This window comes from Polyodon spathula, chromosome 5, assembly GCF_017654505.1.
Source record: "Polyodon spathula isolate WHYD16114869_AA chromosome 5, ASM1765450v1, whole genome shotgun sequence".
NCBI lineage: Eukaryota > Metazoa > Chordata > Actinopteri > Acipenseriformes > Polyodontidae > Polyodon > Polyodon spathula.
In genome coordinates, this window is record NC_054538.1 from 18,877,757 (window position 1) to 18,904,603 (window position 26,847).

At 37.3% G+C, this 26,847-nt stretch overlaps 1 protein-coding gene across 1 annotated transcript in view; it reads right to left on the minus strand.

Annotated features, from left to right (window-relative positions):
* The window catches only part of LOC121315498 (ryanodine receptor 2-like), a 247,360-nt gene that overhangs the window by 157,394 nt on the left and 63,119 nt on the right, over nucleotides 1-26,847 (minus strand). The window contains exons 2-3 of the mRNA XM_041249629.1: nucleotides 5,673-5,792; nucleotides 2,871-2,975 (exon numbers count right to left, since the gene is read on the minus strand). Of these exons, the coding sequence (XP_041105563.1) occupies nucleotides 2,871-2,975; nucleotides 5,673-5,792 (225 nt within the window). The remainder of the gene's footprint in view (nucleotides 1-2,870; nucleotides 2,976-5,672; nucleotides 5,793-26,847) is intronic.

The window sequence follows — 26,847 nt, forward strand, 5'->3', positions numbered from 1 at the left end:
TTCCCCTTGTCAAAAATTGCAGTATAACTGTGTAACAGAGAGCGAATGAATCCATGTCAACAATTTCCCTCCCAACTTGTGAGGGCGCTGTATAATAGGAACAGTGTGCCCCAGACTAGATGGGTTGACAGTTCATTCCAGGGTCAGTCAGAAGTCGGCCATCCAGAAAGGGAGCGCAGCCACAATAACAGAAGTCATCGCTTTAATGCGGTCGGCGTTGTGTCAGTCATGGATTAGAGGATACATGATTGCACTCGCTACCAAAGGGGGCATGACTGAAGGTATATCAGGGGATGTGGCCAAGCAATCTCTTCCTTGTGTTATGTTTACGTATCAACCTACAAGGAGTACTGTGTTGAAAACCGTGAGTTTTTGTTTGTTACTTGTCTGTCTGGTAACCTGTGCTATTTGTCATTTGTAGACGGCTGACTAATCTGGGAGATGTCGCTATAAGCCAGTACCCACCCTGGACCACTCTATACCATTGTTGTCACAAATAGCTGCCTCTGCCACTGGTGTGCCAAGACATCTATTCCCAGCGGTTCCCCGCCTCCTATTATGGAGAACCAACGGGGGAAGTGGGTTGATTCCTGGGAGGCAAAGAGGTCTATCTCTGCCTTTCCCAGATGAGGCTCACCACCACTGAGCTGTTGGGGACTCCCCTTGACAGATCCACCGCCAATTCCCTCACCCCGGGCAGGTGAATTGTCCGCAGTGAGAGAAGATTCCAGTGTGCCCACAGCAGAAGCTCACAGTATCAAGGGACGGCATCACTGACCCTCAAGGAACACCCTTCAGATATTTTTTTATTGCTGATCTAGTACTTAGGTATGTGGTAAAACTCTTACAGTGTGTTTAATTAACCTCACTTAATAACATTCAATTGACCAAATAGCTTGAATAGCAATTCTTTTTTCATGATAGATGCAGTTTTGTTTTTCAGCATCTCATTCATTTAGGCTCATGCTTTAATTACATTTAAATGACATAGACAGAAGTTTACCTAAAACACATAAGGATTTTGAAATAGCACAATGTGCTATGATAGCGGAGAGCAAAACTGTTTACACAGATCATTTGCCACAGGCAGAAATTAATAATAACAGTTATCAACCCATGTAATTCTTTAATTTGCCAAGCATATACTTTTATCTCACAGCTCAAATTTAGTCAAATATAATGTTTGCTTGTTTCTTGCTTCTTTGGTTGATGCTTATATAATTATTTAAACAGAGAATGGGTAGGGATGTGGATTAGCAATGATTTCAAATACCTCAAGCCTATCGGGTCAACTCCAGCTCAAGTCTGAACTGATTAGAAGTAATTTCCATCTGATATGTATTAAATGCTTAAAGGAACTTAGTTTTCTATGGTAGTAACCACTGACTAACAAAATGCATACAGTGATGCCTTCCGGTCAGGACCAACAGAAACCCTTACTCATACTAAAGGAATTGCCACTCCCAAACAAGATAGTGTTATCGTTGTCAATAACATATACTGCAGGGCCATCATTGGCAGCCGTCACGTTGGGTCTGGGGTCTAGGAGGTGTTTCAATTGGTCTGAAGGGGTAAATGACCAATCTTCAATGGCAACTGTCTCTAGTTCCTTCAGGGAAGTGTGGACTAGAAAGCTACAGAGTCAATTCTCCAGAATGGCCCATGAAGTTATCACTTTGTTGATATAAAGTTTAAGAAGTCTTAGATACATAAGCCACTGCCAAACAAAGTGCCCACACTATCAGCCCTCTGTGAAAGTCTAGGTTCATGTCAGAAATGTCATTTGCTTACAAAAATTTGAAAAATCACAAAACTGAGTTTGTATCTTCTCCGTGTTTCAAATTTTTTGTCCAACCACTGTACAACCTCAAGAGGCATCTTAAACGGTTTCAACTCCCACCAGACTAGGGATGATTGGCTTATTGACTCATACATTAATTGATGTATTGGCTTAATTCAACAAATTTCCTGTGGGAGTAATGAGCAGAGAAGAAGAATGAACATTTAAGTGCCTAAATTAACGTGCAATTTTTCTGTCAGATAATTATGATTTACTTGTGGTGACATGTGCAATTGCAGAAGAAGAAAACGTCTCAATGTGTGTCTTAAAGATCTTTATACTGCATGTCATTGCGCTCTACTGACATAATTCCGCAGCTGGTCAACTGAAATACTTCTGTACGGTAGTTACCGAGGTATCATTACTTTATTATGCTGCAGAGCACTGTCTATGACAGCAATTATAAACCACAGTTTTCTGTACAGTTTACATTATATAGAATGCTGAATAGCCCTTTAAGAGACTATATAGAAAAGCACTCCAACCATGTTAACAAAAATGAGCCAAGATGCATGTCTGTACACAGATCAAAAATGACTTGTCAATTGAAATAAAAACAGTTTATAATTTAGGAGATGCTGTACTAAAAAGGGGTATCAGATGACCCAAGTGACCCACATTTTGGGTAGTCACGCAAATTGATATTCAAACCTGGAGCCCTGCAACAGTCATTGTACAACCCGCAAAATAAAACGTATACGTGAGATTCAATTCAAGGTCAATCTTGGAGCTATGGGGTATGGGCAGATCAAATCAACCCCTTAAGGTTTGGTTTAGTGTTTGGAAGTTATGTTTAAATATATAATGTTTTATATGTGGGAACCAAGTGGATTTTTTATTTTTTTTTCAGCTGAAAGATAACACCCATAAGCATTTACTCCACATTCCCTGCTTAGTAAAACACACTTCTCCTAGGGAAGAGCCTGCAGGTGACGGGAATTCGTTATCTCTGCCTATGTCAGCTAATCTGGAGTCAGATAAATCCATGTGTCTCTTGCTGATTAAGTGCAATGGGCATTTGGTTACTTGCCCCTTCTGCCTTCTCTTCAGTGTTGGCCAGCATCTCCTGAAGGGCCCGCACGGAGAGAGACTGCTCCAGCACAAAGGTGCAGATCGAGAGATCTGGAGGGACATTCTGCAAAAAAAAAAAACAACACACCAGATTTCATTAATAACGTGCTCTCGGCTACCTGCATTAACACTGTTTGGTGTTATCATAGTATTTCATATGTCTTAGCAACACGCTTCTGTCTTCAACGAGACATGTGCAGTACTAGTTGCTAAAAAAGTAGATATTAAAGTCACTGTGTAGGGTCCCTTTTAAATAGAATCCCTGTATACCTGTGAAGCAGTGTCAGAAATTGTGCAACTGAACCCAGGGCTATTCAGCGGCTCTTTTAAACCCTTTCTCCCAGGTTCCATGTCTAACAGTGAAATGTCAGAATTGTTATTTGGGGTGGGAGGCTCAGAACCAAATCATTCAGCCTAATGGAAATTGCTATAATATATATTGTATAATGGCTAAAACGGTGAAGGATCGATACAGGATCTGCCTAAAGAGGTGCTGGGGGAGGGTGGGGGGGGGGGGGGTCTCTTTAAAATGTTTTGGGTCATGTTTAGCAGAAAATGCAAGGGTAAAAACACACTTTCAGAAAGGAGTAAAACTGTCTTAACAATATAAACCTAGCAAAGAATTGATCAATTGAACAATAATTTGACTAATCCTAGCTTCTTCTTACTATTTTTTTTTTATTTTTATTTTTTAAGTTAAAATGGTTTTATCCCTTTCAGAAAACTCACCTTTGGCCTTGCACTTGATTGCTAAATAAGACCATATGAGTCAATGGGAATGATATAATTTAAATAAACTTTGTCTGGCTTTTAATTACATCCAATTATTTTCAAGTGATTTTAAGCTAAGGTTGGTCTTCTGATTTGCTCTGTTGTCGCACTACCGTACCTACTCTCCCTTAACCATGGACTAGTCAGTTCCTAAAGACACACACACACACACATTACAAGACTAAAATCACTCAAATCAAAAACTGAATTTGAAATAATGAGGGACACAGCAAATTGAACAATCAAAGGCAAGGCCACAACTTTGACTGTTAATTACAGCAGTTTTATTTGGTGCAAGTTTCAAAGGGATATATCAGCCATCAAGTACATGTATTACTAAAGAAGCCTACATTAGCCTTGGGTTGTTTAACACTTAGACGTGTATTTTTGTATCCCCCAGAGAGTGGCCAAACCATACCAGGCTGACTTTTTAATTTTATTTCCAAGGTTTCTGACGGGAAAGAGTTACTGTAGTTCAGCGGCTCTCCTAAGGTTTTCCTTTTCTCCTCCACTCTATAACCAGGTATCTCACAGAGCTGAGAACGCATTAAACACTCTTCCAATGCATATGGTAAAACCATATAAAGGAAATTTAATTAACATGTTTCATCATTACAATAAGAGTACTCATAGTAGCCAGAAAAATGAAGTGTAATGTGTAAATCTTTCCCAGTCACATTCACATTGGTTTAGGGTCATCAGGCCCTATTCGCTTCACAGACTGTGTTAGGGAATGTTTTCAATTATTTTTTTAAAGCCCATGCTAATTATTTAAATCAGGAGTGATTATAATCATTCTCTTGGGTGAAACAGTAGACTAATAATCTCAAGACTAATCCCTCACTAAAACAGTTGGAAAAGGAATGAAATGCAAACTTGGTTTAATTAACCAACTCCTCTGCATCATCATCATCATCATCATCAGTAATCCCTTTAATTTGTTATTCTTGAAAATACCAAACTCCATGAAAGCAGGGACTTGGTGAATCAAAAGAAAAAGTTTCCATAGCAAAGCTATCAGGTAATCACTAAATATTCGCTAACTAATATGCTGTGCTCATGTGCACATTACTGTGCACAACACATAAATAATGCATGAAGTGCAATCCCCATGCCTAAATACAACTCTATATTTGAAATCACTTTATATCCCATGCACCAATACCTATACACCAACATTAACACACCACACGCAACATATAACACACAAATACACGCAGGGGTGGGGCACACTGCCACAGGAAGTGATGAGACTAGAGGGTACCACAGAACATATCATTAGGATTGATGTCTGGCCAGTAGGGCCGCTGTAGTGTAAGATGATTCCATCGCTGCCAATGTTGCCTTCCTAATCTGCAGGAGAGCCAGAGCCAATGCAACAGGAACCCGTACTCCCCCCTGACTGTATAACTCACCCAGTGAGCTGTCTGGGGAACCCGGCTCCTTGTTTTTTCATTTTGTTTGTTGTCATTGTCACTCAGTATTGCTGCTCCCCCTACTTACTTTCATTATACAATGTATGCAAGAAAATTTGCATGGGGGGGGGGGGGGGGGGTTGTGTTAAATTATTTATTTTTAAACATTGTTTTAAGTCAGCTGAGTACTGTGTCCAGAATTCATTGTTTCTACGTCTTTCAAAAAAGCTTGTCAGGTGAACAGAGTGTAGTCGGGCAATGATAGACGCATATGCAATAACTATCTTTTATTCCGTTTTTTTTTTAATAGCAAATATTGTTATATTCCAGCCAGGGCATTCTTTCATATCAGTTAAGTGTTGGTACTGTTCAGGCTAAGTTACTCTCTCTTCAGGTTTTGAAACTGGTCCTGTGATGCCGGCCAGGCCGAGTACACATAACTAGATTCATGAAGTGTACATTCTAAGGCTATCATTTTACTTTTAAAATTGGCAACAACAACAAGACCTTTGGTGCAACGTTCTTTTCACAAAGGTTTGAAGTCACAGAAGTTGTACAGTATTTCCAGATCTTACCTTGGAATTTGAGGTGGACTCCAGAAAGCAAAGTCTGTTGCCAAAGCCCTCTGCAGCCAGACAGAGCTTCTGCTGTTCTTTGTGGATGGTCGCAGAACACTGCAGTACAACCTCGTCAGCCTGTAAGAGAAAAACAGCTTGTTGAAACACATAGCTGAGTTGATAAGTGCCACAACCATTACTGGCTGGCATCAGATGCAGTCCAGCTGGTATTTTGAAGTTTGAAGTGGTGTTCCTTCAATTACACCACACCAGGTGGGCACAATGCCATACAGGCTGTTCAATATTGAAAATAATGTTACATGCATACAGTATTCTACCGTAGAGAAATGTGATAATCATGTACACCAAGTGGACCAGCAACTGCAGTGAGTTTAACAGCAGCTCTAAGTAGGAATTTGAATATATCAATCAATCAATAAATCAATAAATTTTTATTTTATATTGTGCCTTTCATAGTGGACCACCATCAGAAAGCGCTTTACAAGATGATGTAACAACAAGAAAATCTATAATACTTTAAATACAGAGAAATGCCTAATACATGCTATACAGTTTAAAAAAAAAACGTGGATAACACACGATTGTAACATAATACATGAAATAGTAGCAGCAACACGGCAGTTAATAGCAGATATTAGGCTTAAAGAGCATAGAAAGCAAGAGGGAACAGGTGGGTCTTAAGAGTTGATTTAAAGCGAGCGATGGTGGGAGCATCACGCACCAAAGCTGGGAGAGAGTTCCAGAGAGTTGGTGCACTTTTGCTTGGGGATAACAAGCAGACCAGAGTCGGAGTGGGAGTTTGAATTATGTGCTCAGTAAACTATGTATAGCAGGCAAAAATGTCAAGTGGAAATGACTGAGTATGAAAGGTAAGTTCAAAGACATGGTTTCAACATTATATCAAGCTTTGGCCAGAGAAAAATAAAGAAATAAATAAAGAAAATAAAAATATACATGCATACTGTTTGATGGAAATTGGTTTATGGACAATTTCACAAGAACAGATGAAAAGAAATAGTTAAGGGGCCACATCTTATTTTAAATGATATGTTTTCAGTATACATATAACGTTAGTTATGACACACTCCAAGACAATTCCAACACCTTCTGATCTCCTATCCACCAACTGAAAGAGTCATACCGACTCCCTTCAGAAAAAAAGGTAACTTGGCCATTATCCTCAATCTGCTGTTTGCTGCTAGTGACCGCCTTACATAATTAAATGTAACAGAAGCTTAATACATGTAAGTATTAATTATACTTTATTGATAATGAGAATAACAAAATGAGTGTTGTAATTATAAGCGATTCAACCACAACTCTACAATACACTGTCTTCCATCAAGACAGTCACGACCGATGGAGTCACTACTTTATATTTGTCTCTCCTCTGGCAGTGCTCTTGATTTGTTGTCCAGATAACAGACCAAGACTAGCATACATATCTAAATTTATAAATACAACAATGTGGGAAATAAAAGATGCACAAGAGACACACCCACAAAAAGAAGACACAAATAAGGAATACAGCCCGCCCAATATGAAAACTACAATAAAAAAAAAGAAGCTAAAGGGAGATTCCTTTCATCTGCAGGCAAATTATCCCTTCAGTGTCAAATACAGAAAATAACTTAAATTGAAGTACAATACATGAAAAATGGCAACAAGCTGTTTTCCTTACTTACATAAATAAAAACAGGTCAATTGAATGTGTTTCAGATAACAACTGGCCACATGGGAGGTTTGCAAGTGTCTCGATGAAATCTCCATTGAGGGTTAAGGTGTAACATAACGGTAGTGTAATTGGGAAGACTAGATCAAAGTCAAAGCATTCTTTGTGTGTGTGTTATGGAGGAGGGGTGAGGGTGGTTAAGGTGAAACAGACTACAAGGGAATGAATGGTGCAATTATCAAAAGGGGTCTGAGAGCAGCTTACAAGTAGGCTTCAAGAGCAAAGCGATAAATCTGTAAAATCTGTAGTTTTACAAAATGCAGTTTGTGGCTGCCAGCAAATGAATCCTTAAATTTCCAACAACAATTCATGACTTAACGAAGTGTTCAGTATAGTGCAATCAAATTAAATACTTGACTGAGATGTTTCAACTATGCCTGTATTTTAGGTATAAAATAAAATAAAATAAGTTCAAAACTGTATTTTTATATATATACAGGGTGATTAGAAAGTAAGTTTACCACATCAATGCATCATACATCATATGGTAAACATTCTTTCAAATCACCCTGTGTGTGTGTGTGTGTGTGTCTATATATATATATATATATATATATATATATATATATATATATATATATATATATATATAATATCAATGTCTTTAAATTGATCCAATCGGAAGCATTCAAACATGCTTCCATGCTTCCATTAAAAAACTGTCCGGCATACCTGCAACTGATGCCCAAACAAACCAAGACCAGGGGTTCATTTGTGCTAGATCCATCCCAGATCTGGTACCTTTTTGTCTGGTGAGAAACAGTTTTTAAATGATGAATGGAATAAAAAAAGTTTTTTTTTTTGTTTTTGTTGTTGTAAAAAAGAACTATATAAACACAACGTACAATAAAAAAAAATGTTTCTGTCGCATGAGATGAATGAGAAATGTATACAGTAGCAATACATTTTAGGATGCAATGTCTAACAGTAGGAAAATCACTAGTTATTTTGCCCGCCAACCTGCAAGACGCCAAAAACTCTCATAGCTCCTATTCATCAGATTTGTCGGCCTGCCACTGTTATTAATCACGTTAAACATGTCTATGTAAAGGTGGGCATGCAGCTACCACCAACAGTAAGGCACAAAACACTGATTTCCAAGTATATGAGAACTTGAAGCATTTATGGGAGCCACTGTACAGCATATTAGGTGAAAAAACAGAAATGCTAGTCCTCATTTTTTAATTATAAGATCTGGTACTTTTTTATTTACAAATTAAACACTGCTTGTAACTATCCCCCTGTCCGTACATAGGATTGTTACTTCTGGCTCTAAAGCAAAGTTCAAAGTTCAAAGTTCTCCACAAACGCTGGCAGTGAGGCAAGGGTTCATGGATGAGTTTCTATTGTGATTGCACAGCTGTAAAATTATGTACGTCTCTCTCTCCTAATCTGTCTGCTGGAGATGAATGAGCCCCGGTCATTCAGGGATAGAAAAAAGAACAAGAAAAAAATGATGGCTCAAGGAGAGACACGAACATAGTTTCTGAATGGTCAAGGTTTATTTATGTTTTGCCTGATCGGTGTGATGGGTCATTTCCCTGAGATGTGCGAGAAAGGACAGTTTCACTCCTCTGTCTCGCTCTTGCTCAGCCGTGAGGCAATTTTCCCAGAAAATAAACCGATTGGTAATCCTGACCCACCTCCCTGATTTCATTAAGAAGATTACACAAGGTGATTATATTCCCTTTTGATTAACATCGATTCAGTTTAAAACCCCAATTCATCACAACATGTACACTCAATCATTTTGTCTGTAATTATATATTTAATGATTGATTCATTCATTAATTATTTGATCTGTCAACATGATTTCAATCTGTAGACAGATTTCCGCCCATGTGGAAATACCTTCCATAAAAGTCTTAGGTTTTAATATCAAACCTAATGGCATGTATTAAAACTGCAGCTGTAGCGGAACTATTTCATACTGTAATTTTGGGTTACTAGCCTGGGGTATAGAAAAACATGTTTGGCATATTGACCTGTACAATGGCTTCATTTTCTTCATATGTAACATACAGTACCGCAGTGTCTGCCTGACAAATAGCAATCAATTAATTGGGTACACAAAATCGAATCGATGACTGTACTGCTTCATTTGTTTTCGCTCCATTCCTGTAAACGCTGCAGCATCAGGCATTGCATCTTATCAATACTCTACCACCTAACCTTCACTATCTGTGAAACACACAATGCAGAAATCCATATTATTACATGTTGTACATGTTATTGTTTGTTTGTTCAGCACTTCCCTTTAATAAGATGCATGTTGGGATTATAGGTTCTGTACAGCATTGTGCAGAGATGCCACTGGAACTGGTTCTGCCATTTGGTGCTACTTGTCTTTGTACTTAATAAATGCTCAGTTAGTAAATATCATATATTTTATGTTGAAACACCTGTTCAATGTTGTGGGTTTACCATTACAAAAACCGTAACTTGAAAAAGATTGAACAGTAAAAATGAGGTTTACAATTCGCCTCTCTGCGCTCGGCAGTTCTTCTTTTCCTTTGCCCCCCCACTATTAAGAACATAAGAACAGGCGCCCCTGTCTAGATGCTCTGTGTTTCTCTTCAGTGTCATGTTTTGAATAGTTCACAAAATAATGTTTTGTGTCCTATTTTCAAGATAAAAACTAAATAGCATTGTTTAATTACAATTAGGGCGTCTGAATTTTCGGTTTTACGCGATTTAACACGATCAACCCGATTTGCATACCCCAATGCGTGGATATATACATACGTTGACGATTTAAACTGTTGACGACAACTTGTTGTGAACACTTCATGCTTAAGCATTTGTTTATTTCTTTATAAATAAAACCCGATTTCTACCTGAATATTTATTCTTTCTTGATTAGTTATAAAAAATAAATCCACCCGATTTTTAAAAAAGCATTCACCCATTTGAAAAAAAAAATTACCCAAAAATCAGACGCCCTATTTACAATGCATAAGCTGTTCCGATGTTATTCAAATAATACACGATGCAATGATCTTTGTTTCCTAGTTATACCTGTAGTTAATCCAAAGCAAAATAATTTTATTCCCCATTGTTTTGGTATTCTAGCAAACATGAAACAGTAGGACATGAATTGGTATTCCTTTATAATACTGCATGATTCAATGCCAGTAAACGCCTCAATCACACAGCCCCCATAAGTCATAATCATATTGAAAGATCCATTATATTTATATAAAGTTTACAGTGGTAAAAGTATAGCAAAGTGTAGTAAAAGCATGTAAACTACTATGGTAAATACATAGCATACCCATGGGGAAATTGCAAAACTACTGTGCAAATGCATCATTTTTAAAACAGTAAATAAGAACATTTTAAAAAGCTGTCAGTGTACATTTTTCTCTTAGCAGATATACATTCTTACCTTTCACAGCTACTTATCTATTACAGAGGTTCCTGGTAGGATTGGAATCTCTCACCATTTGACACACAATTTGGTTTGTAAGCTTATGACCTATAAACACCAGCCACTTTCAGGATACAAAGATGCCATATGAAATCAACATTAACGTCCTCAAAATATAATAATGATCAATGTAGACAAGTGAAAAGTGCTATGGATTTAGATCTAACAGGCACTGCAACCATGTATGAAAGCACCACGTTTCATGTATGAAACCACCACTGCTGGTTCGCCTTTAGATTTATGGCTTCAAATGCAATAGGAAAAAAGAGCAGATTTATTCTGACATCACAGAGCTTGATCAATGTGAAAAGCACACAACCTGACACTGCCAAATGACGCGAAGCATGCCTATTAATTCCAAGCACACATTAAGATGAAATGAGATGAAACATGCAGTTCTGTTTCCTTAATGCTGTTGAATGCAGGGCTATTCTCCATGCTAGGCTTTTCTTGATTTATTGGTTACTAAAGAACTTCATGACAAACATGCACTGGATTTTTGATAATAGCATTTGTTTAAACGTTTTATAGTAGCATGTTTTTTACTGAAGTGCTCCTCTTTTGCTTAAGTCAGATAATATACTAATTTGATTCCTGACAGACATAAAAAAGATCCATTTCCCAGCTAACTTAATAATTTGACATGCCATTTCAGATCTTAGCCATGCTATTTAAAATAAAAATAATAATCATAGCAAATTAAATAACCAAAAAAAAATATATTGTTTAATATATATTGTATATTAGCCTCTCGTGCTAATTAAAAATAAATAACTAACTAAACAAACAAATAAATACATATAATAATAATAATAATAATAATAATAATAATAATAATAATAATAATAATAATATGTGTCTGGTGTCGTACTAAAGAAAGCCATCAGTTTGCATGCTTTACTTTCAAGGAATTTTCCTGCTTGCAAAATAATTAGCATACCAGCACAGTTATTATAGCTATATACAACACGTCAGTATATGCAACAGGTCAGCTTCCTAGCTGAGGCAAATAAAACTGAGACAGAGTTGTCACTTAAAAGTTATACATTAAAAGATGTTCAGATTTGGGGAGTTTATGTTTTTTGTTTGTTTGTTTGTATTTATTTATTTTAAATTGCATCTGGTTTAATTTAGAATTATGAACAACAGGTTTAATTCACAGTACGGGTGGGGAGTCAGATCCTATTTGTATTATATTATTAATAAATAAAACCTCAGAAGCTGACATTTTGATATACTTATTAAAATAGGAAATACTAGTACATTTTAAAATAAAATGACAATGCTATGTGATCAAATCATGAGAAATTAATACTTTAATGTAGCACTTGCTATAATTGCATGTGGTTCTTCTATTTCTTGAAAATAGTAACCATATACAGTATAATGAGCATGTACTGTACTATACAGCAGTTTATATGACAGGAAAGTACACAGCACTGTGTACTGAGTAAATGAACAAATACTGGCTTAAAACTATCACACAGTCTGAATGAATGATGTCATCTTTACCAGTGTTCTGGGTGACAACTATTTTCATTGACAGAGCTCAAACCAGTCATACTACAGTGATGTGTTCTATAATGTACACAGGCCTTTAAGTGCTCACATTACCACAATAGCTTTGACTATAGTGTTACACTCTTGGCATGCTGAGATAATGTTGATTTTGAAATGTTTATTGGCATTAGCTGACCTTTTAAAGTCTATAACAGAAAGAAGATTAATTATGTTGAAGAGGCGGTGGATGTCATACAAACTATCTGGTCCTGTATAATTGAACAGAAATTTCTGAAATACATTTTATTTAGCTAGCTAACCTAATTATGCTAGGCTCCGACCCCCATTGTCACTATTTTTTCCAGCAGGGCTACCTTTTGTAACCTTTATGTGCAGGCTATTTATATTCATATTCCTGTAAACTGTGTCAACTTATAATGAACATTAATCAAGTCAGGCTAAGGTTTCAGCTTTAGGAACAATCTTCAATATTAATTATGCTTTGATGGATGCAGTGGTTTAAATTAGCCTGGTATTGTACTCTAATAGTCTAAGTAGAAACATAACATAAGCCTATGGAAAAAGCTGTGTTAGATTATATTAATCCTCTGTGTGAAGGAGACACTGAACATACCATGAAACAACAACAGAGAAAAATCCATGTGAAAATGTCTTGAAATACACTTCTGAGGAAATGCATAGTATTTCACTGTGTTTTACTTTATAACACAACCATAATGGAAAGTTAATGTACAACAAGCATGAAATTAAAATTAATGAAAACTTTTTCTATAGTTGGCTTACCTTGGCTTACAATGTGCTATGGATTCATACCACCAAATTAACTTCAGCACCATGGACAGTTCCTTACATTTAAACATAGCAGCCAGTGGCTGAGCAATGTAAAGTCTGATTGCCTTAAAGCTGTTATCAGAATAAAGACAAATTCCACTTCAGTTATCAAAAATGACAAATTATCTCAACAAAATGTGTGTCACTATTTTTTGTTTTGTTACTCATTTTATGTACATGCCCTGCTAGTTAACCAGGATGGACCATCTTCGGGTGGACTTACTGTACTCCCAAAAGGAGAAGGAACAGTGTCACATGGTCTGAGAGACTACATGGACTGGGAACAAGGAATTGTAGTTCCTGATTATTGCATAGTCACTGCTTTTTTATGCCAACAAAGAAAGACATGTAATGGTGAAGTAACACTGGTCGTTATTTGCAAATTCTACAGATTCTACAGATCTGCATCCAACACACATTCCCCTCCAGCATTGTGTTACCCTCAAAAATATTATATTGAGAAATTGATTATCTAACAAACCTTTAATTCAGAGCCCAACGGTTGCTGAATCATCCAGTTTGTTTCTGTTTTAACCAGAATATTGACGAATACATTCCCAAGCAATGTACAGAGACAACATATTAACAGTAGCAACTACGAGCAAAGAAAAGTGTTCATTGTATCTAACTATAGTGTAACACCAGTTCCTTCATGCACTGCAGTGGCACCTTTTTGTATAGCACATAAGAGAAATACATACTGCTGCAGATGATTAACAAGCTGTAAGAGATGCAAGGTTTTCTATCTTGTGATTTTAGTGTTCTGTTACGCACACACTGTGCTATATGTCAATTAATAAGCAGGCTGGTGTTTTCATTTCTGTTCCAATTTGTAATTTGCTGAATTATTAACACTCTAGAATTCCACCTAGATTGCAACAATTCCACATAAATATTTACAAATTTAGACCAAGAACTGAAATCCTAGAGGAAAAAAATCCATCCATTTAGAAAAACTATACCAAAGCTTTAAAACAGGCTCAGCCACAAATACAATAATTAGATGTTCTGATTCTGATGTCATGAATCAAAACCTGACACTTGCAATACTAAATCCACCTCATAAAATCATATAATTTATGATGAAGGTGGAGCCACAGGACTGCCCTCCCACTGGGTGTGCTTAGTTTGAAATCACTACCGTCATAATCTGTGTAGCTCTGGCCACTGCAGAGATAACTACATGAGAAATATTCTAAGATTCTAAGCTAGTGCTCTGCATGCTGCTGCAGCCTTTAACTGAGATTAATTAAGGGACTGTCAATTTCACGCCAGTGACTAATAGAACAAACAATGATGACTGTCTCCTAATCAAGTCATGCAGCTGCAGCCAATGCTTTGTGGAACTCTGGTGCTGTTGCTGCATGGAGAAAAGGGAAGAGATCTACAGTATAGAGTAATGTAGGCAAAATGATGCACTGCAGTGCTTGTTCATGCAGACAAAAGAAAGGCTGCTTTGCTAAAAAGATCTACAACTATTGGCTGCATTCTGGGTGCAATCAACAGGATAAGCCATTCTCTACAAATGAAAGACTGTTGGTTGTGATTTTTTTGTAATTCCACAGTATACAGATAATGCATACAGCTCAGGTCAATCTCTAGTGGCTAAATATATTGCTTATCCACTGATTTGACATAACATGCTCACTGAGGGACAATTGTTCATAGCTGCAAAAAAAGTAATGTGTGTCTGTTAATTAAAAGTTTAATTTTATAACTGTTTAGTTGTTTTATTAGTTAACTGAAAGTTGTGGAATGTGGCCAGGTGGCAACAGGTTTATTTTGTCCAACCACCCCTGGACACACCTTATATAAAAGGAAATGAAATGTTTGAAATGTAAGAGAACACCTATAGAGAAAGACTGAGAGCAGGTAGTGCTTCCCATCCTGCAACAGGATAGCTGTAGCTTGGGTACTGTTTTGTTTATTGGTGATAAGAGTTTGTTTGATGTAAGAGTTTTGTTTAAACCTTTTACTTGTGAGTTAATACAAGTGCAAGTGCTTAAAACTTTATATGTAAAAAAAAGATATATGTCTGAGGTTTGCTATTTCTGCCACTGACCAGCCTTGACTGCCTGCCACTATGCCACATATGGAGGCAGCAGTAGGATAGAGCCCCCTACTGATCCAGCACAGAGTGGCAGGAAGAAAAAAGAAAAAAAAAAGATTAGTGGATGTACTTTTGAAGAGGGTGATTTAGGTGCAGCTCCAAATACATCAGCAGTCAGTGCAGAAGGGGTAGCAGTTCCAATACATTCTGCAGCAGGCGCAAGCAAGAAGCCAAAAGGTGCTGCCGGAGCCAGAGTTGTTGTTGCCAGAGTTGCCTGTGCCGGAACCAGTGTTGCCTGCCTGGAATCAGAGTTGCTGCCTCCACCGCAGCCAGTGTTGCATTTGCTAGAACCAGAGTTGCCACACCGAAACCAAAGTTGTACACGCCGCTTCCGTGTACAGAATTGGAAAGGGAGGAGCCGCTTCCGTGTACAGAATTGGAAAGGGAGGAGCTGCTTCAGTGTGCAGAATCAGAAAGGGAGGAGCCGCTTCTGTGTACAGAATTGGAAAGGGAGGAGCTGCTTCAGTGTGCAGAATCAGAAAGGGAGGAGCCGCTTCCGTGTACAGAATTGGAAAGGGAGGAGCTGCTTCAGTGTACAGAATCAGAAAGGGAGGAGCTGCTTCCGTGTACAGAATTGAAAAGGGAGGAGCAGTTTCCATGTACAGAATCGGAAAGGGAGGAGCCGTTTCAGTGTACAGAATCGGAAGGGGAGGAGCCGCTTCTGTGTACAGAATCAGAAGGGGAGGAGCCGCTTCCATGTACAGAATGGGAAGGGGAGGAGCCGCTTCCGTGTACAGAATGGGAAGGGGAGGAGCAGCTTTCGTGTACAGAATGGGAAGGGGAGAAGCCGCTTCCATGTACAGAATCGGAAAAGGGAGGAGCCCCTTCTGTGTACAGAATCGGAAGGGAGGAGAGGCTTCTGTCTCCACAGTCAAAGGGGGAAGAGTTGCCTCCCCCTCATACAGGAATGAAAGAGGACAGGAAGAGATCACCACCACCACAGCCCCAACCACCACCCCTGTGCAACAGTCTGCCACCTGGGAGTTGGATCCCTCTACCTGGGCTTACAGACACCTGACCTTTGTGTCTGGACCTCTTGTCGCTGGGCCAAGTTTCGAGGTTGCTGCACCACCTGGCAGTCATTCGCCTGGTCTCCCGTTCCATTCCCCCTGGCAAACCAGACGTCACTGCACACTCGCCGGGGCTTACTGCCTTTTGCTGGAGCTGCCCGGACACAAACCTGAACTCTCAATGCCCCATCTACGTCACCCTGCTCCTGACGCCGGTTATGTCCCTTCCCAGAGGAGGCGGAATGTGGACTGACCACACAGAGAGGTGGTCGTGAATTGGCCAAGTTCTTTTGCTAACATTTAACTTCCTCCTCATAAAACAGTGTTCAGTTTAACCACTACAGCTTTTCATAAAAAAAGTAAATTTGAAAAACTGTGCACACATTATTTGTAATTCAACAAAATGTGAAAACTTTGCAGGGGGGTGAATACTTCTGCAAACCACTAAGGTTGCGATTGGGGATATATAGGGTAAGCAGTTCTAAATAGGCTGGTGCCAAGTTATTTAGGGCCTTATAAATTATTAACAGTATTTTAAAATCAACTCTAAAATTTACAGGAAAACATCACAAAGAAGCCAACACTTGGGTGATATGTTCCCTTTTTCTGGTTTTAGTCAAGAGTCTAGCAGCAGCATTTTGAACCAGTTGCAAACAAGACAATAAACATTTTGGGATGCCAGAAAAAAACGCATTGCAATAATCAATTTTGGAGGATACAAAGGCATGTACTAGTCTTTCAGCATCTGATGTAGAAACTATAGGTCTAAGTTTTGCAATATTTCTCAAATGATAAAAAGATGATTTTATAATTTTTTTTTTCTTGTGAAATTTCTCATTTCTAGTACAGGTTCATATAGTTGTCTGCTGAAATCCAGTCCAAATGATTCAGGCTTATTTAGCTGGTTTGATGAACCCACTAACAAAACCTCATTTTCGCTGCATTCAATATTAAGACATTTTGAGACATCCAGCCCTTAAAGTCAGTAAGACAAGATACTATATGGGTCCCAAAAGAGGCATCACCAGGTATTAGGGACAAATACAGCTGGGTGCCATCTGCATTAAAAATTGAATTTTTCTCCATGTTTGTTTATAATATCACCCAAAGGGAGCATATCAATGGAAAGTAAAAAAGGAACTAAAATAGAACCCTGTGGAACACAACAAACTAATTAAGACAAAGCAGATTTTTCATTACCAATTAAAACAAATTGAGACCTATCAGAAAGATAAGACTTGAACCAAGGATAAAACAACTCCAGATAAACCCACAAGATTTTGCAGGCGATTGATTAAGATAAGAGTGATCTACGGTATCAAAAGCAGCACTTAGATCTACTAAAATTAAAACTGATAAATTACCAGAGTCTATGCCAATAAATACTCTAACAAGAGTTGTCTCAGTACTATGTGCATTGCGAAGACCAGACAGAAATTTTTCATTGATGTTGTTTTGTGTCAAATTGATGCAGTTGATTTGCAAGAAAAGGAAGATTTGAAATAGGCCTATAATTATGTAAAATTGTTGGATCCAAGTTATGTTTCTTGATCATTGGCTTTATGACAGCTACCTTAAGAGCCGATGGAACTAGCCCAGAAGAAAGTGAACCATTAATAATTAAGAATATAGGTATTAAGAGAGCCAAACATTTCTTTCAATAATTTAGTTGGAATAGGATCAAGAATACAGGTACTAGGTTTAATATGCATGGTTATATCATTTAAACTTATTAAGGACATCTGTGAAATTTGATTTTTGATGTTTATAATTTTACTATGGAAATAGTCAATTAAGTCGTTGCAAGAGCCTGGCAGCAGAAGGATTACACGGAGGGTTAACTATCTTATTGAAAATAGCTATGGTTACACTATGTAACACCATGTTTGTTCCTGGGTAGTCAGTGTCATTTCCTAATTGCTTATGCCTCAAAAGTATAGAAAATGGCTATTATTCCCCACAGACTTTGCTTTTGTGACCAGGACAGTGATATTTCAAAATATCACTATTTCCAATGGGAAAACGGGCAAATGTGTGTCTTTTGGTTCACATAAAGTCAGAAAAAAACAACATATGAATCCAAATTAACATGTATTTGTACTAAAGTAATACAAAAATGACTACAAAAGATTTAGAAGTGAGTAGTTTTTCGAGATTTACGATTATACTGAACAAAAAAAAAATAAAAAATTGTTGCACAGTGTTATCTCTGTTAATTTCAATTAAGTTTGAGTAGTGTGTTGATCTGGCTACTACCAAAGCCTATGTATACTTTACTTGATGGTTCTTCCATATAAGATAATGTACTTGTAGTTTAGTACCTCTCCATTTATGTTCTACTTTTTGACCATCCCATTTAAATTTTCAAGTGGCGTCATTAAACCATGGCGAGTTTTTTTTTTTAGCGAAACATTTCAAACCTTAGCTGGAGCAATAGCATCAAGTGTACTAGATAGAAAGATATAATCATCAACAAGCTCATCCATAGTTACAAAGTGTGTATCACTTTATTTATAAGTACTGACACATTAACCTAAAAACTAACAACAAAATGATCTGAAATTCTAAGATCACTAGGCCATGAGAAATTACTAAATCTAATGTGTGTCCATGGTTATGAACAGGACCTGTAATATGCTGGAATTCAGAAAATTCAGAAAATGTGTTGAGTACTTGTCTGATTTAATCTCTACATGAATGTTAAAATCACCCAACAGAAGAATTCTATTGTAGTTGGAAGATAGGAAAGATAGAAAATCACCAAATTCAGGTAACAATGAAGCATGTGGCTTTGGTGCACGATATACAATACCAATGTACACAGATACTTCATTATGTAAAATTAATGATAATAGTTGAATAATCATCCATAGTTTTCGGTTTAATATATACGTTAATACGTCGCGTGAAGAGTGTCTCTTAGTGTACAAGAGATGTCATCTCGCGTAGTTTTGGCGATAGGACCGCAAAGCATAGCTGAGTGGTTCTGACTGTACAAACTGCACAAAATTATGCCTCTTATACAATAACAGACACCCTTCACATGACGTATTAATGTACTATAAATCACACGCATAAGGATTAGACAAACAAATATCTTTACAGTGAAAATAACTTTTATTTTTGTTAAATATAACATTCAACCCCCCTTCTCCACATCTAAAAATGGTTTGGTCCATAATTGACCATAACTGACCTACAACAGCCGATCTCTGCTATTTTCAGACTAGTTAAAAAGTGACAAAACCATTTATTAAAAAAATATGTACATCTTGTAAAGCTTGCACCACTACAATGTAAGTGTCCTGAAGCGTTGTTAGTAACTGAAGAGATGAAACAGTTGCTCTGATTTGGTGTAGGAAAGTTATTACTAGGCATCGCTGTCGCAGCAGGAGGGACTTGTTTTTATGTATTTCTATTTATTTCTCTTTTTTGCATGTTTGCTGCATAAATTATCATTTTTACGCAGATAACACTTAAATCTATATTCATTCTAAACCTGATATTGATGCTGCTGCCTCTCTTCTTACTGCAAGTACCTCTGACATAAAAAGTTGGATGTCGCAAAAATTTTTACACCTAAATTGTAATAAGACTGAGATTATGCTGTTAGGTACTTCCCATCAGCTACGTAAAACCAATGCTGTAAATTTGTCAGTTGATGGTACCATGCTTCAGTTCAGATCTATAATGAAAAATGTGGGTGTGATTTTTGATCCTGGGTTAACCTTAGAACCGCATGTGTTGAATACTGTCAAGGTTTCACTTTTTCAATTCAGAAATATAGCTAGGCTTCGATCTAATCTTCGATTATTGTAACGTCCTGCTCGCTGGTGTCTCTAATAGCATTCTCAACAATCTGCAATATGTTCAAAATTCTGCGGCTAGTATTTTGTCTAGGTCACACTCTAGGGATCACATTACACCTGTGTTGGAGGCCTTGCATTGGCAGCCTGTTAGGTTTCGAGTGGATTTTAAAATCCTTCTCCTGACCTACAAGACTCTCCATGGGCTGGCTTCACTTTATTTGTCACACCCTCTGCTCCACCAATCTTAGACTGTTGTGTTTCCCTTCTGCTCGCCTGCGCTCTGTGGACGACAGGGCCTTCCGTTGCTATGCCCCAAAACTGTGGAACTCTATTCCATTAGAGATTAGGGATTCAGCAACTTTGAGTGTTTATAAATCTAGCTTAAAAACTTACTTTTTTAGAAAGGCATTTTTATGATTCCTTTTCCTTGTTTCTGTTTTTGTTTCTACGTGTTATTGTTTTGTTGAATTTATCTTTGTTTTGTGAGGCATTCTGAGACGATTGCAAGTACATTTGCATATCAGTGATATTGGGACTGTCTTTAAGAACACCTTGGTGATTTCTGGTCTGTAATGATGATGTTTGAGTGACATATTCACGGCCAGTGCCATCGGTAAGTAATATGTTCCAATTACTTATCCAAATTAAAACAAAGCTTGAAGTTAATAACAGGATTTTCCATTTTGCTATGTTTTTATTTAGAGCATGTTATTTTTAAAATACCGATCATTCTATGCACGGGATGACATTTATACACAAGATAAAAGGTATAGGAATGTTTGGAAGTGCTTCTCTGTGATTGGCTGATTTCTCATATGTGATTTATAATTGAGATCAGAGTTATATATGTAGCAAGTCCACCTCCTCTCCCACTAGTACAAGCCTTCTGGATAAAGGAGTAGTCTGGAAGGGAAGCCTTAATAAACGAGACATTATCATCTACCCCAAGCCAGGTTTCGGTGAGAGCCAACATATTACGTTTTTGATCTACAATAAAATCATGAATTAAATGTGCTTTATTGGACAGTGATCTAAGATTAAATAACGTCAAAGATTATTACACTGAAGTAGTTTTACTTGGCCAGTAATAATTGGGATATTTATAAGGTTATTATAACAAACTCCACAGGGTCTATTAAAAGACAATAGATACTGTGAGTGGTATTTAATTTTAACGTTCAGCCCAGGGCAAATTTCTTTAAATCCCCTCCTCTCCCCAGTTCCTAGTTTAAATGTAGTAGTCATTCAACCACAAGAAGCTGACACAACTTCAATGGGATAAGCCTTTTTTAGGTTTTCTGGAGATTAATTAATTGGGATTGTCTTTGCTGAATAACGTTTCTCACTAGTACCTTGCCCTTCCCTAGATCTTAATCTAAAAACATTTTAGGTATTTTTCAAAATGTGCAGCAAGCCTACTTGCCCCAGTATAGTTCTTGTTTTGTTTTGTATTTTTTGTTTTTGTTTTTTTTAATAGTCCCAGCTGTTAATGATTCTGTTCTTGAACACACCAGCCACCTAACCAATTATATATTGACAGAATTCTACTATATTGTTCATCACCTCTGCCAAAAACAGGCAGTAGGCCAGAAAGAATGGGTTTGCAATTTAGTTCTTTCAGTTTCCTAGTTAGAGATTTAAGTCTGTGTTTCATTACTTCTGATTTTCTATCTTTTATGTCATTAATACCTTCATGCACAATTACTACTGGCCACTTCTGTGTTTTATTGGAACTGTTTACCAGCTTGTGTATTCTAATATCAATGTCCTGAATTTCTGCTCCTGGAAAGCAGGTTACAGACCTGTTCATGGATCTTTATGAGTGAAATCACGATCAACATAGTGAATTATAGTCACCCACCAACAGAACATCCACATTGCTTTCTGTATTGTCAAGTTTTTTGCTACTTAGAACTTGATATTTGTTAGATAACACAATACCCTCAAGTTGTTTATTTGTTGGTGTTCTATGGCTTTTCCTAGCTGTCACCCATGGTCTATTCAAGCTAACATCCTCTCTATGTAACCCTTTAATAATGTTTCTTAATGAGTTTGGTGCTCAGGATATAATTTGAGTTGTGCAGCACAAGTGATTTGAAACATATATTTGTAGTTGGACACGGGTGTTTCACAATTAGTGCACATACAGACTGTGCCAGGATTCAGGTGAATGATTAATTAGCAATTGAGTCCCGGCACAGCTGTAGATAAAAGCAGTCACAAATAACTCTCTGGGTAGTGTGTTCGAGTATCGGGAGGTAAAGAAAGTGAAACTAAATATAAATAATAATCAGTGCTTCCATACCCCAGTCCTGTGTTTGTGTTTCCTTCTCTTCCTGGTCTGACTTCACCACACAAGCTATCCGTGACACACCCCCAGCATGAACAGCCAGAATGGTTATATTTAGAAGAAGCTGCTAATAAAGCATCATCTGTGTCTTATCTATTGAGCTCCTCCCTTCCCCTTCCTCCTTCTCAGTACAGCACCAGTTATTCACTCTCTTCAGACCTGGATTAAATTTCCAAGGCGCTTCGATCTGCCATCACTTTCAATGTCTGCACCAACCAAAGTCAATAATTTATTTCCACCCTGCCTTGAAGATAAGGCCTTTAACATCTGGTATCGTAATGGGGCTCGTTGTCTCAAAGACCTATACATTGAAGGTACATTTGCTTCATTTGATCAACTCTCAAAAATATAACTCTTTTTTTTCATTCCCTTCAAATCTGTGACTGCACGAAATAAGACCTCCATTTTGCCCCACCTCCCCCCTGAATCCCATGTTGATCATTTGCTTAATTTCAATCCCGGCTGTAGAGGAATCATATAAAAAATGAACAGCATTATCCTCTCTTTGCATTGCCCGGCCTTCCCATCAATAAATAACCGCATGGGAGCAGGATGTAGGCCTTGAGCTCCCAGATTAAGTGTGCATATTCATTCTTGGTAGAATACACTCCTCATCATTTTGCACCTAACATGGGCTAATACAATTCTAAATTCTACCCGAGTGTGGCCCCACCTGTGACAGGTGCAAATGAGAACCTGCCTAACATGTACATATGCATTGGGCCTGTGACAGGCTGGTTCCATTCTGGTCTTCTGTTTTTAAGACAGTCTGGAAGTACCCATTGATCCTTTCCCACTAACAGTTCTCTTTGGAGTTGTTATCAGTACAACACTATCTGTACGCACATACACACACTATCTTAACAAAGTTACAATCTTGTTGGCATGCAACTGATTTTAATGATTTGGCATCAAGCTGACCTCCCCCCTCCTTCACGTACACTGGATTCAGGATCTTCTATATTTTCTAAAATTGGAAAAACTGAAATACTCTCTAAGGGGGTCCAGGTAAAAATAATTTAATGCATGGCAACCTTTTCTGCTGTACATTGACCAACTCAGGCTGACTCTAATCCCATAGCCTCACAATCCATTGTAATTGAAAAGGGTGACTCTCTCTCTTCCTTCCTTCTGTTTCTCCATGTTTTCTTCTCTTCTGTTCGTGTGTGTGTATTGTGTACCCCCCCAAGGCCCACCTCCCGCCCATTCAGAGAGAGGGAGAGAACACACCCTCACCCAAACTCTCTGTGTCATCGCCATGATCGACAGGAGGATCTTGCAGGGCTTCTGACCCCTCCACTACAGGATCATGTATACGTCAGATAGCCAGCACAGATCTCATATTGGAATTTCAGTAACTTAATAATCTGTATAAAAGAAAAGATTGGCACTGTGAGCCTTGTGAAATAGTCTTCACAACACTTTAAGGACGCTCATAATAATCATCAATAATATGTAAACTGATTCCAGAAAAAAAAAGCTCCATATTTACTTTGTGTCATTTTCGAACGTTTCCCTTCAGCTAAAACTGAAATCAAACACATTTTCTCTGATTTGTATTCCAGAAAACACAGCCATAGTTGAATGTATTTGATATGGGCTGAAAATTACTTTTCCCCATTGCTGATCAGATCGCATCTGTCCTCAACTGCCTTTGAATTGCTGCCACATTAAAATATATGTGTATAGAGGACAGGGCACTGTTTTGACTTTGTTGTCCTGTAATAAGAGCAGGATCTCATCCTTATTTGCTTCTGTGTATAGACACATAAAGCAAAAAAAAAAAATAAAAAATCCTGATCTGAACCTTTTTTTTTTTGCCTTGAAAAGGAATCCTGATCTAAACTGCTTAGAGACCCAAACCCGGTTCTACTCAATGGAATCCACTCAAGGTCTTACATAGACACCTACGATACCAAACATTAGTGACCTTTGAGAGTTCTGGAAGGCACTGGGCACAATGTACTGGAATTGCAGTCTGTACCTTGACAAAAAATACATGTATTAGTTCAGTTTGAAGTCACAGAATAAAATATGAGATCTCACGAAAGGCCTGAGAAAGCGAAAGCAAACCTCAAAAAATTTTGATATTTTGGTATGGAAAGACTACTGCCGTGTGTGGCTGTGATTTCTACTCGTCTACAATGTTCAGCAATGCCTGCAAACCTCCCCTGCAACTGCTAATTATGTGTGTCCATCTTTTCTTAGCATACTATATATATATATCCACCTTGCATAAAATATATCCACCATAAACCATAACTCAATGATAAAATTAAACCAAGAACATACAGAGTACATGTTACTTCTATCTGCTATATATTTAGCATTGTTGTTTTTTTACACAAATTATATGTGATATTAATATAAATTGCTAGAATAGTTTTTACTAAGTGCAAGTATTTTGTGCACTACAGCCTGTTGCTTGTTACGTGCTCTCCCTGCAGGCTGCAATAGTTCTAAAAGTAACTCAAGAGCCCTCAAACAAACTGTCAACACTTGCAAAGAAACCATTAAAACGTCTCTGAATACTCAGCAAGAAACATATTAATGCTCTGATGTCAGCAAATAAACTTTAAAGCCTAATTATTACAAAGCAGAGGTATGCTGGCAGCTGTTTTGTTTACTTGAGGGGAGGGGAGCTAATAATGAAATATATCGTTAGAAACTTTTTCAATATCATTTCCCTCAGTTTCATGAAAATGTATCTCCTAGGACATGTTCTGTTAATACACTACTTGATTTGATTATGTCGTGTATATTTACTGTATATCTAGGATTTATGTCACAACTGTGTCCTCGCCAATTACCATTAAAGAAAATGCCCATTATAGCTCATAATGTAATTATTAACCATAATAAACAAAATACCTCAATAAGAACTAGCGATTCTGGCTTAATTATCCCCAGATTCATGATGAAAAGATTAACAATTAATATTATGTATGTTTAAGTATTTCAAATCAATCATAAATGTGTATTTGTTATAAGACAAAAAGAAACCTAACAATCCAAATTATTATTACATTTATTCATATTCTCAAATGAAGAAGAATAAAGGTTAGGCTTCCTAGTTAAAACATATGTATAAAGAAGAAACAAAATAAAGCATTCAAGTAAAAGTAATGCATTGTTAAATGTTCACAATGAATCCTTGATGTGCTCTCTGGCCATAGACTTCTGCATTAGAGAAGCAGTCTTAATAGTTCATCACGCATTGTTCAGTTCAGTCATGCATTACGTATACATGTGCCAGCTTCCAAATGGCTAAGTACACACGTACAATGTTCAGCATTTAGTTGCACAGACACACATTACGTATTGTGACGATATCAATATCATGGCTTTAGTTCAGTTATCTGTAAACAAACAACATAAGTTTAATACTTATGCTGTTGGTGTGATGCTTAAAACAAAGTCTTCTTAACATGGTAGTCCTCTCTGTAGAAGTTAGTTGTGCAGCAGCGCAGTATCTCCATGTAGTCTGTAGGCAAAAGCTTTTGTCATTCCGGATGGAGCCCATCATCTCTGGGACAGTTTTGAAGATGACATCATTGCGTCTTTGTTGAAGAACTTCAGAGTTTGATGAGTTGAGAGCAATGAGATGTTTTGAAGAAAAAGCTAATCCAGCAAGAGAATCCAGACAGTGTGAATCCAGAGAGAATCCAGGGAGAAACCAGAGAACAGCAATCCTTGTTTTTAGTTTAAATAACACGATGCATAGGCGTTCCCTTGTACTGTAAATAAGTCCTTGTCGGTCCTTCCATTGCTTCACAGTATTTGATAGACAGTTGCGTGTCACATAAAAAGGGTGTGTTAGAAATGCAATGTATCCACCTATTTTACATTTATCATTTAAACCTCCTATTCAATATAATTTTAGTTACATTCATTAGAGAAGCATACAAATTTCAGTTTCAGTCTCTATACAAAATTACAATTACAAGCATATAAAACACATCATAATACAATCAAAGGATAATATTCAAAACTAGTTATTAGTTTATAATATTCATTTAAAACACAATAAACTTCAAATTTATTGGGAAACTTACTTAAAATAACATTAAACTTGTGTCTACAAGTTATGTAATTAAAAATGATTCTTAAAGCATTTTAACTAACTTTTAACACAATAATGGTACAAATGCATCATCACTATAGCTTCCCTTGGTAAGTTTTATGACACCTTAGGAGGCCAGACAATCAGATAGCATTTTGGAAGGTGAGCTTCAAAGAGTTAACACAGTTTGTGGCCTGTGCCTTATCTACAACCTTTGAAGTAGGTCTGGTTAAGAATGTTCTGGAATCGGTGTTAACAACCCAATCCCCACCGCATGATACACGAAAGACAATTGTTATTAATTATTGTCATTAAT